At 43.4% G+C, this 20,023-nt stretch overlaps 1 protein-coding gene across 5 annotated transcripts in view; it reads left to right on the forward strand.

The window, feature by feature from the left end:
* The window catches only part of RAD51B (RAD51 paralog B), a 777,158-nt gene that overhangs the window by 649,287 nt on the left and 107,848 nt on the right, over positions 1-20,023 (forward strand). Inside the window, exon 11 of one of the 5 annotated variants that reach the window (XM_017878610.1) lies at positions 8,281-8,724. The exons of 3 other annotated variants lie outside the window; for them this stretch is intronic. In XM_017878610.1, the coding sequence (XP_017734099.1) occupies positions 8,281-8,297 (17 nt within the window). In that variant the 3' untranslated portion in view covers positions 8,298-8,724. Of the gene's footprint in view, positions 1-8,280; positions 8,725-20,023 lie in introns of those variants that run through there. One more of the 5 variants, XM_017878611.1, reaches the window with a different exon arrangement.

Here is a 20,023-nt window from a genome sequence, read left to right on the forward strand (position 1 = left end):
GCGGGGACTCTCAGGTCTACAAAATTTGGGGTGAGAACTACAACCTTTGGCTCTTAGCCTTTGACTTATGCTATCCAAGTTCCTTGGTAAATATTTTTTTTTCACAATTGCAAATAGTGTTTTCTGACAAAAGAGCAGAGATTTTAAGACCAGATTAAGCAAAGCAAACAGCAGGCCTCTTTGTTACATACTCTCTAAGGGTGTATAACTAATAAGCAATCAGAAAGCTGGACTTTTATTTACCCAGTACACAGGGTGGCATTCAGCTCTTCATTTTTAGAGGCTTTCTTAAAAGATTAGAAGTATAGTACGTAGCAAATTTAGATGAAGATTTCAATAAATTCTATGGAACACTTAGATGAAGATTTCAAGAAATTCTATGGAATTATCTGAGGATAATTTCAGATAATTTCAGGAGGAAAAGAGTTTGTTCTGCTCAGATGACCTGTATGAAGAGCCTTGATGTGATACATGCACCCTGATCACTAGGCATTTTGTTAAATAGCATTTCTAAGCCTGGTCAAATTTGGATAACTTTTGGGATAATATTTGTGAGAACAAGAGCCACTGAGTTGCCTCTCTAATGCTCATTGCTAAGATCATGATTTTAAGAGGGAAGAGAAAGTTATTTAGAGAAAGTAGAGCCTGGAAATACAATGAATTGGTAGAGGTTAAAAAAAAACTGCAAGGAATGACTTTTCGAAAAAGTTGGAAAACAGGGGAGAAAGTGGATCACTAAAGGAGGCTGACCTGGAGCTGTGTCTAGGAAAGATAAAAATTCAGGAAAATGTCTTATGATTCAAGAACAACAACCAATAAGTAAAATGCTTGGTTGGGAGACCTTAGAACCTCACCTGGTTGCTTTCTAAGTTGTTTTCTCTATCCCACTCCCCCAAGCTACACATCCCTCTCTGAGGTTTCCCAGAAGCAGTGGAACACCTCTGCTTTTACCAGCAATGCCCCTGAAAACAAACCTCTTGACACACCCCGCCTTCTTGCTGTGTGCTCCCAAAGACTTTGGGAAAACAAAAAATGCAGGTCCCTCCTTTATTAGAAAGAACCTTTGGATTTTGCATTCAGCTTTGTTATGATCTTGAGAAAATATCTGGGCCTTGATTTCGTCAGCTGGAAAATGAAAACATTAACCTTGATTCAAGGCTTTGAAAACTGTCGCAACCCATTGGTGGGTCATGAAGTGAAACTGATGAATCACAACCGGCATTTGAAAACCGATAGAGAAGACAGAAGAAAGAGAGAAAAAAAATACCAGATTATATCACACATATTGTATCGTTTCATAAAATATTTCTTGTGTGAGTGTGTGTTTGTGAATGTGCGCACACTATGGGTTTCTGTGGGGGCCGCAGCATAAAACGTTTTTCTTACATGGATTGTTGTAACCAGCCTGCAGCATCTCCAACAGGCTTGTCATATCAGCTTTGTCCGATCCTCCTAGGCAAGGATGTACTCATCGTTCCCTTAGCTCAGCCCAGTTGTACCCTTGAGATCTCCACATACTGCATCATCAAAGCTAATTTTTCCCCCTTCTTACCAGATGACTGAACTAAAAGACACCTGCACGATTCCCCAGGTTTAAAGCAAAGAAACCCTTGGTCCCTGGGTGGAAAATCTGGAAAGTTACCATCCGTTAAGGCCAAGTATCTTTCCTTCCATGAGGAGTTGCACCGGCAGGTGAGCCCCGAGTTGGTGTGGAGGTTGGCACCTGGAGCTGCGGGTGGGATATGCAGCCTATGTCCAGGGACTTAGAGACAGACAGGGCAACTCCTGTGCTGACAACTAGAAGGGAGACCGCCAGCCACTGTGGCTGACATTCAGTCTTCAATAGAGCCGCCTGGATGGTGGAAACAAGCCCACCACACCGGCTACCTGTGGGGGTAGGGAATGATCCCTCGGTGCCTTTTATCCCTTAGCGAGCCCCAAGATGCCTACTGGCCTGCTAGCCAGGAGATTTTATAATACCTGAAGAACTCCTGAGTGCTCAAGCAGAGGGAGGGAATAAAAGGTGAGGGCAGAATTCGATTTACCAGCTCCACAGGCCATTTCCCTCACCAGTTCTCAAGGATTAGGATGCTGAGAACAGTCAGCAACTGGGGGCCTTCTACCCTTTCCTCCCCTTTGTTCACTGGGATGGGAAGGACAATAAAGCGGCAGGCTGGAGAGACTGAGGGGCTGGTTAGAGATTTCTCAGGCTGCTTTTTGAAACACTTGAAGGAGCCGGTCCATGCTATTGTTGTAGTAAAATAGAAAGCGGAACTATTCTCTTTTGCAAAAGAAGAAGAAGAAAAGAAAGAAAGAAAAGTAAATGAAAGAACCCCCCTCCTCCCAGCATCTTCAGGAGGCCTCAACTCAGGCCATTAACATGGTAATACCATCCTGTTTGCATCTTCTTTGTCCAGCGTTTGTCTGGGATCCTGGCCTCTGGATGCTGGGCCCTGGATGCTGGAAATACTTAGGCCCCAAAGGAGAGGGAGCTCACAGCCACCAGTTTCCTGAGGGTTTGGACTCCGAGAGGGGGCTAGATCCCAGGCAGAGAGTTGAGCCTCTCTGTGCAATGAAGTGGGAAAGGCAGAGGTAGGAGGGGATCTCATGAATCCATTTTTCCTTTGGTCCCCAGAGTTCACCATGCAAGTCTCCGTGCCTGCCAAGTGAAAAAGCTTAGCTGTTTGGCTAGCCTCTTAGAGTGATGCTCAGGTGTGCTGGGGCCTAGTGGAGAGGGAAGAGCAGGAGTTGGTTCTGGGAATCAGCTTTAATGGTGTGTGCCCACAGAAGCACCTGGCAGCAGAAAGGAAAGGGAGTTTACAGTGAACTCCAGGTTGACGCACATCTCCTCTGGTCATGTCCTTTGTTCCCTTGGCAAGCCTCAAATGTTGTGCCACCCAGAACAGAGCTGGGACTCAAGGCCAGGAATAAAGATTCTGTCATTGAAAGCAGCTGGGCTGTGTCGCTGGCACTGCAGGAGGCCTAGAGGAAAACCCAGGTCCCAGCTCTCTGGGAGCCCTACCTAGTTTTCAGGGGCTCATAGGCACAAACACCTGCAGACTTGGTGAAACAGAACCTAAGGAAGGGGAGGCCCAGGGGAATGAAGGGTTGATCTAGCACAGCCTCCCCTTTACTCCTTTCCACAGGGATCTGGGTAGGATTTGTAAAAGAAAAGCCAGGTTGTTTGGAACAGGACAGAAGATAGTGGCTTAGTTCCCCAGTAAGACAGAAGCGTGTTTTTTATACCATTTTTGCAAAATCAAAGTCAGGTATGACAGGTTGAATTTGGATCCTGACGCTGTTGTCTATCAGTGTAGGTTTAAATGAGCAGCATAAACTGTGGAGTGGGAGCTGGGGAGACCAGGGCACCGTGAGACAGGTCCAGAGAAAGTGCTGGAAATGAAATTAGTTTCCCATATCTCCAACCACTTGGCATAGGGTGGCAGAAGAAAACAGAAAACAAAGCAACAGTGATCCTTTTGAGAGCTGAAAAGCTATGTGCCTCATCTTTCTTGGTTTGCTTTTGCAATCAAGAACGGTTTGATCACCTTTTGAAACGTATCAGGAAAGGCATTAATCTCTTCTGTTTGTTCCCTTGTCACAAACTTGCGTTAAGTTTTCCCACCCCGTTTTTTCAGTCACTGAGCCAACTGGATGTTTTATTGAAAAACATTTCCCCCCAAATACCACCACCTGAGTTCATCCGATTTCAGTTTGAATCAGTAACCTATCAAAATGTTTTATGCTGCTGGACTCAAAGTGACCCAGAAGATTCTCAATTTATTTCCATCCAGGTACAGAGGTGTCTGCATGGTAAATACCACCTCCGCACCTGGCACAGCCTGGCATTCTTGTGGGAGCCTGGGCAAAGAGCCCTGGAACTCAATGGAGCAAAGAGAGTGAACTCCTCTCCCAGAGGTCATGGAGAAGAAGGCAGAGCAGACCTGTCACATTGTCCCCAGTCTGCCAGGTGCCACTGCAGCCTCAGAAAGTTTGTCTAGGCCAAGGTGCTGACCTTTGCTGCTTCTGCCTGCCTCTTAGTGTGGGACCTCCTGGGGAGATGAGAAAGGAGAGGAAGGACTCCTATCTGCTCAGTTCTCTTCTCCCCTGTCCACATTCACTTTACATCCCCTCCCTCCGTGACATCTTCTCATACAGGCTGTCTGCTTTGTTTACTTTTTGTTTTTTCTGGCAGTTAGCCTTGAAGAGAGATTTTACAATATTTGGAAATATTTTATAATATATGAAAAAATATTTTAAATACAGAACAGTACAGAAAATCATAAAACAGGTGAATCTAACACCCCAAATAAATACTAAAATTTTGTCCCATTTGTTTCAGATTTTTTTTTTTTTAAATTACAGGAATGAAACTTGACAAACTTTAGGACTCCTTTGTACCTATTCCTGGTCCATTCCCTCCTTATCCCACATTCTTCCACAAAAGTGAAAACTCTCCAGAGTTTGGTCTATATCTTTCCTCTCCATTCTTAAAAACGTTTCTACATATATGTGAATCCACACATAGTATAACGATTGATTTTGAGTGCATTCTGAAATTTGCATAAACGGTTTATTGTACAGGATTTCACAACTTGCTTTTGTTGCTTAACATTGTTTTTGTTATATAGCCATGTGATACACAGGTCACATGATAACACAGGCCACGTGATACACAGGTCCTGCTCTTTCACCTTAGATATCCACGTCTATTCAGTGTGTGAATATACCACATGTTACCCACTCCCCTACTTATGGAAATTTTGATTATTCTTAACAGTTTTATTACGTGTTTCTTGATATTTAGGTATGAGGGTTTCACTAGGTATATATAAAAAACGGAATGGCTGGTCAGAGTGTCTGCACGTTTTCATTTTTACTATATTTTCCCAAATTGCTCTCCAAGACTTTTACCAGCGTACACTCATTCTGGAGATAGTGGACCAATTTCTCTGCAGCCTTGTATAATCATAAGTTTGTTGTTATCTTTCCACAGGCAGTCTTCTCATACCTTCTTTAGGGATGTGCTGCACTCTCGCCTTAGTGACAGAGCAAAACCCCATCTCTCTCTCTTAAAAAAAAGTCTTCATTTCCCTAAAGCTAACTATGGAATACTTCCCAGAAAGCGAGCTTTTAATCTCATCCATCACCCTGGTTCTCACTTGAGGGAACTGAGTTCCAGAAAGGTAAAGTAATGTTCACTGCCTCAAAATTGGGTTTGTAGCCCTTTCTAAGCCCTCAGCCTGGGCTCCTAAGATTTTAGAAAATTGGAAGTGGGTTTGAGCTCTCTCATCTTCCATCATGGCAGCCCCTGTGGCAACTTATCTCTCAGGCTTCATGAGCCTCTGTTGAGATACTTTCAGGCCTGTCTTGAAATTTGAATCTGGAAATTCTAAGCTAAAATGGATTGGTCATACTGATATAACAATCCTTCAACAAAGTCCCTGAGTGCAGTTCAATTATAAGTTTGGCCAGGTGTAACTATAACCTAAACTAACAGTGGTATACATGATAGAGATGTACTACTTCGTCATGTCGTGCTGAGGAGAAATGCAGTCCAGAGCTGGCATGGCAGCTCAGCTCTACATGTCTATCCAAGAGTCCAGACCATTGGCTTTTTGCTCTGTCACACCTAGGATGTTGCCATTACATGGTCCAGAATGGTTCAGCATCATGCCCTCCATCCCAGTAGCAGGATGTGCATGAGATAGAGAACGATGGTGGGAGGGAAAGCATCCCCCTTCCCTTGGGACATTAACTAGAAGTTATACACATTATTTCTGTTTATATGATGTTGGCCAGTCTATAAATATATGATCAGAAAGGCTAAAAATGTAGCCATTAATCTGGGTGGCCATATACCCAGCTAGATTTTGGGAGTTCTGTTATCATGAGAAAAGAAAAGAAAATGAATATTCGGTGACACAGCCCTTTCTGAGGAGCCCAGTTGCAGAGATTAGGTGCAATAGTACAGACTTAAGGGCTGGGCTTGTTGCATAATAGAGTTATACTCTTAAAATGCAGCATAAATATTGTATGTATTAAAAAGTGCCATCAGGACCTGCTTTGGTTCCAGACTCAGAAGAGAAAGAGTATCACTTCACCAAGGGTCAGCACCCAAAAATCTTGTTCTGCCCACCCAAAACAGAATCTCCTCCAGGAAGGAATTTTGGTATGTGTTTTGCTTTTATGCAGTATGCAAGAAAGAAACTTCAGTGAGAGCTACTATTGCTTATAGCACAAGGCAGGGCATAAACTTGGATTCAAACTCATAGACCAAACACTTTTTTTTTTTCCCAAAATGTTTTTTCCTGTCTCTACTTTTTAAAAAAATATGAAACAAAATGTCAGTTGGAATAACATTATAGAGAAAAACTTTATTCCAAGGCCTGGACTATAGTGAGACTGGATTTACATTCCTCTTTTAGAACCTGGAAGCCACTTGGCTATCTTTGCAGAGTTAATAATTTGCATTTACAAAAATGGCCAGGTAAGAGTACCAAAATATGTTAAATCAATTCACGTTGTTGATTTTCTTTGAAAGTCTCTTCCAAAGAACTTCATGTTCTTTCTGGAATATGATTTAAGCTGCATTTCAGTGAGTTCAGTTCAGCAAATATTTGTTGAGCATCTATTGTTCACAAAGCATGGTGCTCAGGGGTCAAGGAATATAAGGCTGAAAAAAAAAAAAAGGTCCCTTCCTTTTAGTAGCCCAGAATCTAGTTAGGAGAGATGTAGTTAAATAAGTTTAATCAAAAGCAAACTGTGATACCTATTACCAAGGTTCAAACAGTGGAATATAGAAGGATAAAGGAGGTAGACTCATTCCAACTAGGATGACTGAGGAAGGTTCCTGATAGTACGTGGGACTTGGACTGGACTTCAGCTTGTGAATGCTGACAAAAACCACATTCCATTGTCTCTTGACAGAAGCCAATTTCTTTTGCTATTTGAGGATAGATTCAGGGACACTGGGGAATGCTGATTAGTTCCATCACTAATGCTGATCAGTGGTGAATGTTGAATCATGCTGACTAATGTGTTCTAAATGGATTGACTCAACAATAAAGGGAACGTTGAGAGTCAAGAGTTCAGATCCCGAATTTCACCGATGAAGTGTAAATCACTTCGCCACTTAGTACTTAATTTTTTTGTCAATTAAAATGTGCTCGTGGGTGAGAATCCAATAAGTCATCCTGACCCATGAGGGCTTCAGAAACTTCAAGGATAACAGACAGCTTAACAGTGACTACCAGGACAGGCTTATGCAACCTTGGGTTATTCATAGTGCACACAGAGTCAGAACACCCATCACATGCCCCTCGCCAGCCATGCGAAACTTCTGTTTCCTCACACATGCCATGAGAACTGACAAACAGTGCACTGAACTCACAAAACCCGACAAATAGAGGAGCTTTTGAAAAATCTTCCTATCTACCTACTGGGGTGTCTGTGTCTTTCTACAACAAATGTCGCCACAGAACTAAGGGCTTGCATTGCAGACACAGCTCTTTCTCTCTTTTGACATCTCCCCAGCTAGACTGCTTGAGAACCTGGCCTTCCATGTCCAGATGTTTACTGAATTCTGAAGGCCCCCCAAAGAGCCCAAGTTCTTTTGTTGCTCTCCAAATCATTTCCCACAGAGACTGACCAATGTCCTGAAGGAGCCCTTCAATAGGGAGGATAAATGAAGGCAGATGAAGACATGACCCCCTGAGGCTTACCCACATCCACTCGAACAAAGGGTCTGAGGCACAACCTTGTAAGGAGTGTTTTGGTCAGCAGCGTCCCTATGCGAGGCCAAGTCTCCCCTACAGGGCTGCTTTCAATGGCTACCATCATAGTGGAAGTATTGGGCATTTGTTAAGGGCTGTGGTGTGTTAGGTGTAGCACAAAACATCTAAATCATGCTCCCCTGCCTTTGTGAGGGCTTCCTGGCTACAGATGGCAGCTGGCTTTCTCAGGGGAAACTTGGGGGTCATAGAGAAAGCTGAAGAGGGGTGCTTGCTTCTGTGGATGACCTCTTCCCACCCAGCGCAGCGACACTCCCCTTTTGTCTATAGCTATCCTTAGTCAAGCCAGGGCTGCAGGACCCTAACCCACACTTCTGCTGTGTTTCTGGGTCTCTGGTTTGCGAGGCCAGTGGTTCTGTGGGTAATAGGTATGGAAGAGGACCGCTGTTGGAGGAAAGTTCCAATTAGGTTGCTGGTGGGAAGTTAGTGCATTTCATAACTTTTTTTTTTTTCAAACTTACTTCCTCTCTTTTTTTTTTTCCTTTAGGCCAACAGAGGCCATAGGGATACTGTGACTTTTGTCTAGAGTTGATGGGGGTGTGATTTGTGAAATAAAACAGGACCGTACTGCTTGGAAGAAGGAAACGGAAGCTGACATAATGGGGATTAATTAGTTGATTGCTGTTGAGATGGTAACAGATTTGCTCCTAAACCATTGAGCTAGCGATTTCAGACCTAGCAGGGAAGGTGAAGATGAAGAAGCCTTTGTTCAGGTCTCTAGATGTGTAGGGCTGAGGGCTTTGCCGCCATGGGATGTCAACAGCCATAATAATAATTTGCACTTATATAGCACCTTTCAACCAGGCACCTCAAAGCGGTTTAACCACATTAATTAATTAAAGCCCACAATCCCCCTGGGGAGAGGAGGAGGATGACTAACAAGATTTGTAATTACAGGAGCGAACATTTCCGAATAAAGTATTGTCTACCAAATAAAAAGAGTAGGTGTAAAGGAATTGGGGTCTCCAAATAGTAACCAATTCAGAAATGAAATCATGGAATGATGTGGGAGGTTGGGGGCGGGCGGGCATGGGCACGGGGGTCGACTCTGTGTCAGAGGGAGGTCGATGGGCTCAGAATTCACTGACAGGTTCAGATCCAGCCGAGAAGTGGAGCATGTATGGTATTAGTGGCATTTGAAGGTCATTAGTGGCATAACTATTGTAGTGTAAATTCAAGTTTCATTGGTATATTGTGTATAGCCCTGCAGAACAAAGAGTGAGACTCATGCAGTATTTAATAAAGGATGAAATGATTTCTTTAGATTTAAAGCCCAAAGCTGGGCCAGTCAATTAGCAAATAAATCAATTGGTGACCCGTAGAATAATTTAGTCGTTTCCAGTAGAACACCCAGCCTACACGTTCCGACTGCCATGAGGCTCTGATTGAAGCATCAGGCTGGGTTCAGGGCAAGGTCTGGGGCCTTTAGCCCCTTCAAAGCCAGGCATTAAATCTTTCCAGCCTTTGGCCTTGCTTACCCAGGTTGTTATTGACCTCAAGCTATCCTCTGTAGAATCATGTTGTACCTGCTCCTCTATCAGAGGTTTTTAGTGCATTGAGGGCTAGAATCAAGTCTCCTCCTATTTCATGTCTCCTATGAGTGCCCAACAGAGTGCTGTGCACCAAGTAGGTACAGATTGATGAAGAATGATGAAGAATGACTGAGTCCTTTAAGCACTCAGGATTTGTTGAGCGCATACCAAGTATCCAGGTAAAGCTTGAAAACAAAGCTCAATGTGTGCCTGCCCTCCAAAAATGTACTCCAAGGAATGGGAAAAGATTTACAAACTATTAACTATAATATAAAGCAGAATCACATCCAAGCCTCGGGCAGCAAGGGCAATAGGAAGAGCATCTTATTCAGCTGGAGTGAATCAGGGAAGGTATTGGTGTGCTGAGCAACGGAAGGCGAGAAGGATTTGGGTAGACCTGGAAGAGGCAGAGCAGGCAGATGTCCCAGGCTGTGACCATGTGTCTCCCTCTGAGTGAGATACATTTTGAGAACTTGGGATGTTCAATAGAATGTTGGTGAAAACCAAGGTGAGTTTTCGCATTTAATCAGGAAACGTACATTTCCTATGGATTCTTATGACATGAATTGGTTAATTTCAAACATCAAGGGATTATTTGAGAAGTTGAAGGTGGGGTTCAGGATACACGACTCCAAAATCCGGCACCTTGGCCTTGAAAAAATAGCAGAAGCAGGAAGGCCATTTTCACCTTCCCCTCACCCCTCCTCTCCTGAAGCAGGTTGTAAAATGTTCATTCCTAAAGTGTTCACTCTCTACCAAAGGAAAGGAATATCCTTATCTCTGAAGACACGGGGACAGAGAATAATCTGAACAAACAGGCCTTGCTAAATTTCCCCCAGTTTATTCCCATTAGATCATACTCTTCAGTCCTCCAGTCATACTTCTGCATGACTATCTACTCTTCATCAAACTAAAGCATAAAAATACACAGATTTCCCTGGTTTGGGGGTGGGTTTTTTTGTGTTGTTTTGTTTTTTGTTTTTGTTTGTTTGTTTTCCAGAGTCTCACTCTGTCTCCCAGTCTGGAGTACAGTGGTGCGATCACAGCTTACTGCAGCCTCAACCTCCCAGGCTCAAGCGATACTCCAACCTTAGCCTCCCAAGTAGCTGGGACCACAGATGGGCGGCATCACCACACCTGGCTAATTTTTTATTTTTTGTAGAGACAGGGTCTCTACTGTGTTGCCCAGGCTGGTCTTGAACTCCTGGGCTTAAGTGATCCTCCAGGCTCAAGCCACCTTCCCAGCTCAGCCTCCCAAAGTGCTGGGATTACAGGCATGAGCCACCATGCCCAGCCAGGTCTTCATATCTAAAGGTTCTCATATCACATAAAACTTACATTAAATAAATCTTTATGCTTTTCTCTTGTAAATTTTGTTGTTGTTGTTGTTGTTGTTGTTGTTGTTGTTGTTGTTTGAGATGGAGTCTCACTCTGTCGCCCAGGTTAGAGTACAGTGGCGCGATCTTGGCCTACTGTAACCTCTGCCTCCCAGGTTCAAGCAATTCTCCTGCCTCAGCCTCCCATGTAGCCAGGATTACAGGCATGTGCCACCATGCGCAGCTAACTTTTGTACTTTTTTTAGTAGAGACGGAGTTTCACCATGTTGGCCAGGCTGGTCTCGAACTCCTGTCCTCAGGAGATCTGCCCGCTTGGCCTCCCAAAGTGCTGGGATTACAGGTGTGAGCCCGGCCTTCTCTTGTAAATCTGTCTTTTGTCATGGGGGCCTTGGCCATGAACCTTGCAATGGGTAAGGAAAAGATACTCCTTTTTCTCCTGTGCAGTTTCTGGTGCCCAATATGGGGTGACTGAGATACCCCACTCATTTTGGATCTTGCAAATGAGATTCTGGGGCAACTGACAAAAAGCTGGAAAAGAAAGAAATCAAACTCAGCTCTCCCAGATCTCTGTCTATAGTGCTTGGTCAAGAGAGAAAAATTTCTCCTTATCCCTTCCTTCCCAAATTCAGATTAGCAGGAGATAAAAAACAAACAAAACATGTCTATATTGTGACTCTCTGGCTAAATCTGCCTTTAAGATACTCATTTGATATTGATCCTTTCCCTCCCAGGGACTGCTGTCTCTTTCCTTGTTTGTCTCAATTTCTGTCCCGATAACTTGGTTTGATTTTCTCCCTGTTGGGGCATACAAGCTGTCTTGAGTTCCCCAACCAACTTCAGGGGAGGGAACTCAAGAATATGGCTGGACAGAAATGTGGGTTGCACCCTGTTTCCAGCTATCCTGCCAAATATTGCCAGCTCTTGGGGAGTTTGTTTGTATCTTTCTTTTGACTCTCTTTGGGAGTGGTTCTGGATTTGGGAGGGCTGCACTCTCTTTTAAGAACCCCTTCTTAATCCATGGTGAAGTCATAAAAGGTTCTTTGGTTTTGGTTGAGTCACTTAGTAGGTACTTTCAGTTTAAAAGAAGAGAAAAGTAAATGTGTATGTTTTTCTCTTGTTAACCTGTGTTTTGTTATAGTGCTCTCAGCCACGAGCCTTGAGATGGGTGAGGAAAATATATTACTTTTCCTCCCTTACATTGAGCAAGATGCTGTATGTTCTCTGCAACTCCTAATTTGTTCTCTCTTCACTTCCATTGTCTGCCAAGAAAAAAAAAAGCTAAACTGTTCACACATTAAAATGGATCACTCACAAGTGTCTGAAAAAAAAGCAAGAGGAAGACATATCCTAATCCCAAATGTCAAAAATTAAGTGGCTCCTCCTTGAAACTACCTTTTTGACCCCAAGAAACACTAAGAGAGTGCCCTATATCCAGTGCTTGACAAATCAATACAGTACTCTCCTGCCCAAAGCCCTGCAGACCTTCACCACAAACCATGCTGCAGGGACAGGACCTAAGCACTGCCTCTGATACAGAGCACTTGCTGTGTGTCTGACACACACTTTACATACACAACCTTCTCTAATGCTTCTAGGACTCTTACAAGGTAGAATTTTGTATTATTCCTTCTCTACAGATGAGGAACTGAAGCAAGAGAGGTTCAGTCTGTCACTGGAAAGGATGAAATGTGGATTTGAACTCAGGCAGTTCTACTCTCTTTTCTCTCTCATCCGTTGCCCATGTAATATTTCTGTTCACAACTCTTATTCATCCTCAGTTCACCGAAGTACTCAGCACAATACTACACACACAATAGTAAAGAACTCGTGAATATTTTCTAAATAAAAGAATCACCAGGAACAATGCTAGTAGTTTGATCTTTTACTCTGAGCAGTGATGCTCAGAATATAGCAGAGGCTCCATCACTGCCTTCTCCTGTCATTTTTAATGATCAGAAGACATGCACAGGAAAGTTGCCCCAGGAAATGTTCACAAGAAAGGACACAGGTAGCATTCTTCCCCACAGGCTGATAATCTGCCAAGCTGGTACCACCCATGGGATGCTAGTGTTGCATCTTGTATCATTAATTACTTTTACTGAAAGTAAAAGTAATGATGCAATTCAGAGATATTTTAGGGGTGTGTGTGTGTGTGTATCAAAGTTCGACTTTGTCTCCCTAATCATGCTAGCCTTCTGGCTATTCTGTTAAGGTATTGCAGTCCTGATGAAGATTCAGAAATGTGTGGTCCCTGTCAGCCTACAGGGTGAACATTTTGGATTAACCCAGAGAGCCTTGAACTCTGTGCATAATGTCTTTTAGGTTGTGGGTTGTGAATAAAGCAAAATGACCGCTCAGAGACAGGGTTGTAAAAGTTTGTCCAGCAAAGCCAGGATTGCCAAATGAGAATTCTGGAAAGGGAGGATAAGGATTAGGTAATGGGAGAAAAGTGAGTGAAGGCAAGAAGTGCAAAATATCTGATTCTAGCCTAAAAACTGGTCTTGGAAACATTTGGAAGGGTCATTTTTTCCAAGTTTTATTTTCAATATCATCACCATCACTTTTATCCTGTGGCTGTGAAAGGACTTCCTTTATTCCACTCCAGAATTCAAAGAGGCTTCTTTTGCACAAATGGAGGGAAGGCACTCATCACACTTCTCAGCCAAACATCCTAAGTGTGAGAGAAAACACACTGCCTACTTCTGAATTTCAGTGAGGGCAGGGTTCAGATAGAACACATGTTTTCCAAAACTCCAAATAGATCTGCTAGGAGAGGAAACCAATAAATCACTAGACATAAGTCAGGACACATTTGGTTTTGTTGTCTATCAAACAGTCCCCCCAAATCTCAGTGACTTGCAAAATCCATACATGTCTGAGACTCTCCAGACAAGCTCTCCTCCATGTGTGACTGAATATTGCACTTCATCATTAACATGCACTGCCACAGTTGCCACAGTAGGGGAAGGGAGAGGTGGATAGGGGGAGAGAGAGAAGAAAGAAAGAAAGAGAGATTGAGCACTGATAATTAAGTCCTTCCCTCAAAAAATGATATACATTCCTTCTACTCTCCTGGCCATGCAGCCATGCAGCCACTCCTAACTTCCAGGAGGCAGGAAGGTACCACTTCCTCCATGTTCTGAAGGAAAGGGGAACTGGATATTGGTGAACACCTGTAATGTTTGGCATGCACAGCTATACCCAGTGGGCTTGCAAATGTTTCCTTCTTCCATATTCACGCTTATATGTACCTTTCCCTCAGATTACCTGGCATACATCAAAGATGTATGGGGTAGCGTTAAGGAAGACCAGTTTTGCAGCCTATTTTAGTCCACAGGTGACCTTTTGAAATAGAGGGGTAGCCAGGAAAGACCAGTTAATTCTGGTAGTTTTCCTCTAGAACTTTCAGACACAAGTAACTCTGGGAAGGGATAGTGGGTTCAAGGGAGCCATGGCCTGATAGATAGAACAACTAGACGGGCAGATCACGAGGTCAGGAAATCGAGACCATCCTGGCTAACACGGTGAAACCCCGTCTCTACTAAAAATACAAAAAAAAAAACCTAGCCGGGCGAGGTGGCGGGCGCCTGTAGTCCCAGCTACTCCGGAGGCTGAGGCAGGAGAATGGCGTAAACCCGGGAGGCGGAGCTTGCAGTGAGCTGAGATCTGGCCACTGGACTCCAGCCCGGGCGACAGAGCGAGACTCCGTCTCAAAAGAAAAAAAAACTAGTTTTGAGTGACCCCAGACCATCATGCCTTGTGTGAAAAGACTTTTGGAAATGTGCCCTTCCATTTCCATTCTGCCGCTTTTTACCAGACATGATGCACGTTGCTTCAAAGCCCTGTGATTTTCCAGAAAGCAGCTCTCCCTGCAAGAGAGAGAAACTTTCCCTTACTATTCTTTCAATAATGAATTCCTGCTCGGAATCGGCTGCCTCCATGTGTTTTCAGTCAAGTGCTGATGGCAGCCTTGCCTAGGGGCATTTCTAAAGCTGAGGACATAAGAGATGAGGGAGGTCTCATGTTGACAAGAGCTGCTTTTGGTTTTCCTTCCAGTTTAGCCCTCCTGAGCCTTGAAATGGGAGATAACAATGATTCATCAGCTCTTGTTGGTGAACCAACATGACCACCACACCTCTTTGCTCCTTTCAACCAATGAAAAAATCATGGTTTTAAAGCTTTCCTCAGAGAGATTTGTGGACCTGGATTTTGGTGACTTAACAGGGATTTAACTTTTTTGGACCAAACCAATATTTTGTAGATGCCAAGACTTCCTTTCTTCAGGTCTCAAACATAGACTTGGTGTTCCCTGACATGATAAGAACAAAGGAGAAATTAGGTCACACTATTTCCTGCCTAAAACCTAATCTCAAGTACACAGGCTGCTTCCAAGTAAGCTGTGGTGGTAGGCTATGTTTGCTGAGAGCCAGCCGACTCACTCTCCCTAAAGCAAATCTCTTCAGATAATAGTTCAGTTTTCAGCCTACCTACTTGGAACTTGTACAAACGTTTAGTTACAGTTGGGCTCTTTTCATTGGGAAGAAGAGTCTCAATTATCTCTGGTAAAAGGGGACACATACTGTTAAGGATATCGGTGGTGCAGAATTGGAAAGCCTTCTGGAGGGGAGGCAGCCCTGGGCATTCATTATCCTGGGGTCTCCGCTATTTTCTCTACATGTCTGCCCAGGGCTACTGTCACTCTCCCAGCAGATTTGTCCTGCATACTAGAGTTCTATTTACTCAAAACTTCAGTTTGCACATGGCTCACCCTTGCGTTTCTCCCTACCCCTTAGACCTTCAATTTCAGTTTCCATTGGCTGTTTTCCTTGGTTAAAATTCTGAAGAGACAATCTGATTGCTCGGGCTTATCTTAGTGTTTTGTCTCAGACAACATCACTGGTCACTAGCTAACCAAACCCTTGTTGGCTAAGGAAGCCACTGAAAACATGGCTGCCCAAGCAGCAGGAGGTATGGGCAGGGTCTTCTCTGTCCCCTGCAAGGATCCCTTGTCCCTATCCCTGACCCTTGTCTTTCTGCAGCCCCCACCCCCAGGTCTTGTGAAGCCCAGATTCTTGACTAAGAAGTCCCAAATAACTTTCAAACTAAGATTTTAGAACGCAAGTGAAAGACTCGGTTTGGATCAAGTTTTTGCCAACTGTATTCTCAGTGCCCAAAGCTCTTTATTGGAAGTTATTCACAAATCTTCTTGATGGGTTTTGGAAGACTAGTCATGTGTGGTTTTGCCCTATTTCACATGAGTCAGAGAAATTGTGCTTTTTATGAATTCATGCATCAACCAGAGCATTAGTGGGAAGATTGAATTGTGACAGTATGCTTTACCATTTATTCATGAGATACCATTACCTTTGTAACTCATCAGATGGCTAAAAGCCAAACCCAAACCATCTGCGTTCAAATTTCAGTCTGCCCATATTATTTTTAGTGGACATGAGTCTAGGAGTGAAAGAGAGGCTAGTCTAAATGTCTGTGTTTCCTTGCCCTTTCCTGAGCTCCGAGTATGTCAAAGGTGATTAAATCATGGTCAAAGTTTGTCCTGTGACTGACACCTTTATCCAGTGACTAAAACTGCAACATTTCCCTAGGAGCCTATGATAGTGTTTGCAAATCTCTACTGTGGGATTCTAGTCAGTTCCTCTGTTCCTCCGGAGCCCCTCCAGATCCCTGCCCATTCTATTTAGAATCGGAGGTTTAAGTCTATTGCCATTGGCTGTCCTCTGGGGCCCAGAAACCTATATGGGGTTTGTCCAGCCTCTCATCCCAACACCATCGTCCAAACCCCACAGTCATTACCAATCTAACAACTTGAAAGTTGATACAAAGATGAAGCAGAAGCCAGTTTGGCTTTCTCCCAGTTCTCTATGCCCCTCCGTAGTTAATCAACAACTACCTATCTTTGTGTCAATAACATAAGCCTCTCTAACTAGAACACCTGGTGAAAAGCCGGAGGAAAGCTTAAAATGAAGCGAATTTTGCAGTGATTATTCTGACCATCACTGTTTAAGCTGGACTCAGGATCTCCAGACAAAAACTGCTTGCTAAACCCAACCAACTAGCTGGATGAACCTATACCTCTCAGTGCTCCTTAAGCCACTTTGGGTTTTGCTAATATTTTTCATGCCCACACCTCAACTCCAAAGTCTGTAAACTTTAAGCATCAACTCCCCATTTCAAGCACACAAGGTTTAGTGAGATGGCCTGAGTTCATCTCGCTGGTAGAATTTTTTAGTGGCATCTCCCCATCCCTTTCCCACCCTCAAAGCCCATCTTGATGGTGTGGTCACAGCACTGGAGAAACCATAGACCTTCTTAACTGGGATTGCCAACACCCTCTCTTAGTACCTATTCACATGGCCTTGGATGTTGGGTGACTGCCTGTTCAGGGAAAGTGGGGAGGGTGAGAGGGATTGAAAAGGCAGAGTGCACATGGACAATAGTTCCTTGCTATATTAGTCTGCTCAGGCTGCATAGAGATACCACAGACTGCATGGCTTAAAGATCAGAAATGTATTTTCTCACAGTTCTGGAGGCTGGAAGTCCACGATCCAGGCTCCAGCAGGTTTGATTTCTCTGGAGACCTCTCCCCTTGGCTTGCACGTGGACATCATCTCTCTGTGTCCTCACATGGCTTGTTCTCTGTGTGTGAGCTCCTAGTATCTCATCCACTTCTTATAAAGACACTAGTTCTATTGGATTAGAACCTTATCTTCTTGCTTCTTATTTTCTGTATGTCCATTGTATGTTTTTTGGTTTGAGGTCACCATGAGGCTAGGACCTCATATTTATGACCTTGTTTAACCTTAATTACATCCTTTTATTTTATTTTCGGTTGCTGAACATGATGTACAATTCATTACCTTTTTTTTTGAGATAAGTCTTGCTCTGTTGCCCAGGCTGGAGTGTAGTGACATAATCTTGATTCACTGTAGTCTTCACCTCCCAGATTCAAGCAATTCTCCTGCCTCAGCCTCCTGAGTAGCTGGGACTACAAGCACGTGCCACCACACCTGGCTAATTTTAGTATTTTTAGTAGAGACTAAAAATTTTAGTAGAGACGGGGCTTCACCATGTTAGCCAGGCTGGCCTTGAACTCCTGACCACAGGTAATCTGCCCAACTGGGCCTCCCAAAGTGCAGGTGTGAGCCACCATGCCTGGCCATTAATTACCTTCTTTTAAAGGCCCTATCTCTAAATACAATCTCATTGGAGGTTAGCACTTCACATATGAATTTTGAGGGGACACAGCTCAACACCTACCATAACAGTTTTCCTCACAGAACATCCCTTATCCTCTGATCTTGCCCTTCTTATCTGATTGGGAAAAAAGTAGATACTGGCCAAGAAATTCAAGTATGACTGTGCAGTTTGAGAATTGCTAAGCTAGGTAGGGATGGTGCATGAGACAGAATGAAAAGGTGGATGGATGGATGCATGAATGGATGGTTATTACATGGAAAGACAAATGAATGAATAAATGACTTTGGCAGTGTATTGATGGCACCAGGACAGAAATTACATTTTGTTTCTTTAGGGTTTGTCTTTTTTTTTTTTTTTTTAATAGTACAGGGGTTACAAACTCAAATGTCCACGCTAGACAGGTAAAAGAGTTGCAAAAGAGGCCAGGTGCAGTAATAGGCAGTTGTAGGGACTGACAGATTAGAGAGAGCCTACCGTATTTAAATGGGCAGCAGTCACTGACAAAGACTCCCATTTTGATCAAACTTGAGTCAGGCTCCTCTGAGTCGTCTTTCTGACTCGGCGCCAACCTTGGGCTCTATGCTTGGCTTGCTTAGTCCAGTTTTAGCAAGAATCCTGCTAAGTCAATTGAGTGAAAATTCCCCACCCTTGGTATTTGATCACCCTTGGTACCTAATCATATTCCTCAGCCCCCACCGCTAATACCCCATCGCCCTTGCCTGCCCTCAGTAAGCATCCGGCCGTGGCAGTTTAGCCAGATCCCCCAGCCTTGGTGTTCCTTCTTAGTAATTTTTCACCCACTGACAGCCACCCTGCTCTTTGGCTATAAATTACCACTTTTCCTTGTTGTATTCGGGCTTGAGCCCATCTCTCTCTACGGCTGCAAAACGCCATTGCAGTGTTCCTTCTTGAATAAAGTCTTACTTAAAGCCTTTAACAAACTGTCATGAAAAATTTCTCCTTCACAATCTCAGCTCCAGCCAACTGTTATCTTGTGGGATGCTGGCCTCATGTTGCCAGAACGTCTGATTTTACAAGGGAAGCCAGAAATCTGGGTTTTCAGATAAATTTTTTCTTTATTTTTATTTTATTTATTTATTTTTCGAGATGGAGTTTTGCTCTTGTTGCCCAAGCCAGAGTGCAATGGTGCAATCTCAGCTCACTGCAACCTCCGCCTCCCAGGTTCAAGTGATTCTTCTGCCTCAGTCTCCCAAGTAGCTGGGATTACAGGTGCACACCACCACACCCGGCCTTTTTTTTTTTTTTTTGTATTAATTTTTTCTTTAAATACATCTTGAAATTCAAAAATTATAAAATAGTCTATAAGTCAAATGAATGCTTTTATAGTCCGAATGCACCCTGGAGGCTGCCAGATTTCCACTCTTGGGAGGCATCTGTAGTGTTATCACATGAGGATATAGATGCTTGTGAGTTCGGGCCCATGAGTAGACTGCCTGGGTTCCTGCTGCAATCCACCACTTACTAGCTTTGTGATCTCAGGCAATTATGCACATAATTCTTACAGTTATTGTAAGGTTAAAATTATTCAATGCATGTAAGTACCTAGAACAATGCCTGCTGCCTAGTAAGAAAGCAGTAACTGTGAGCTGGTATTATTAGCTAGTATCATGAAACCTCTTGGTTCCCAATAATACCATTTCTGTAAAATGGGGGAAACCCATTTGCCTTTTTTACCCCCTAAAGGCTTGTTGTGCAAGTAAAAGAAGAACAAGTGTGAAAGAGCTTGAAAAAGTGGACACATTAGTAAGAAATACACCAGGCATTTCTATGTTCCTATTCCCACAGATGAGACACAGCCTTTCCCAGTGCAGGGCTGGGACTCTGTAGGAAGAGGAAAATAGTAGTAACTAGAACCAGACCTTTCTTCTTTTCAGGTTCATTTGTTGTTTTGTTGTTCTTAGCATTTGATGAGTTTTCTTTTCTTTCTTTTTTCATTATGAAAATTTCAACATTCAGAAAAGTAAAGAAAATAGTGTAATGAACACCCAAATGCCCGTATCTAGATTTCCTAATTATTAACATTTGGCAGATGTGTTTCACTTGGTGAGTTTTCCTGGCAATTATATGCGAATGGAACATGCAGATATGTGGTAGGGAAGTGGGGAGAATTGCAGAATAAAGATAC

Source organism: Rhinopithecus bieti, unplaced genomic scaffold, assembly GCF_001698545.2.
Source record: "Rhinopithecus bieti isolate Rb0 unplaced genomic scaffold, ASM169854v2 scaffold_11252, whole genome shotgun sequence".
Classification (NCBI taxonomy): Eukaryota; Metazoa; Chordata; class Mammalia; order Primates; family Cercopithecidae; genus Rhinopithecus; species Rhinopithecus bieti.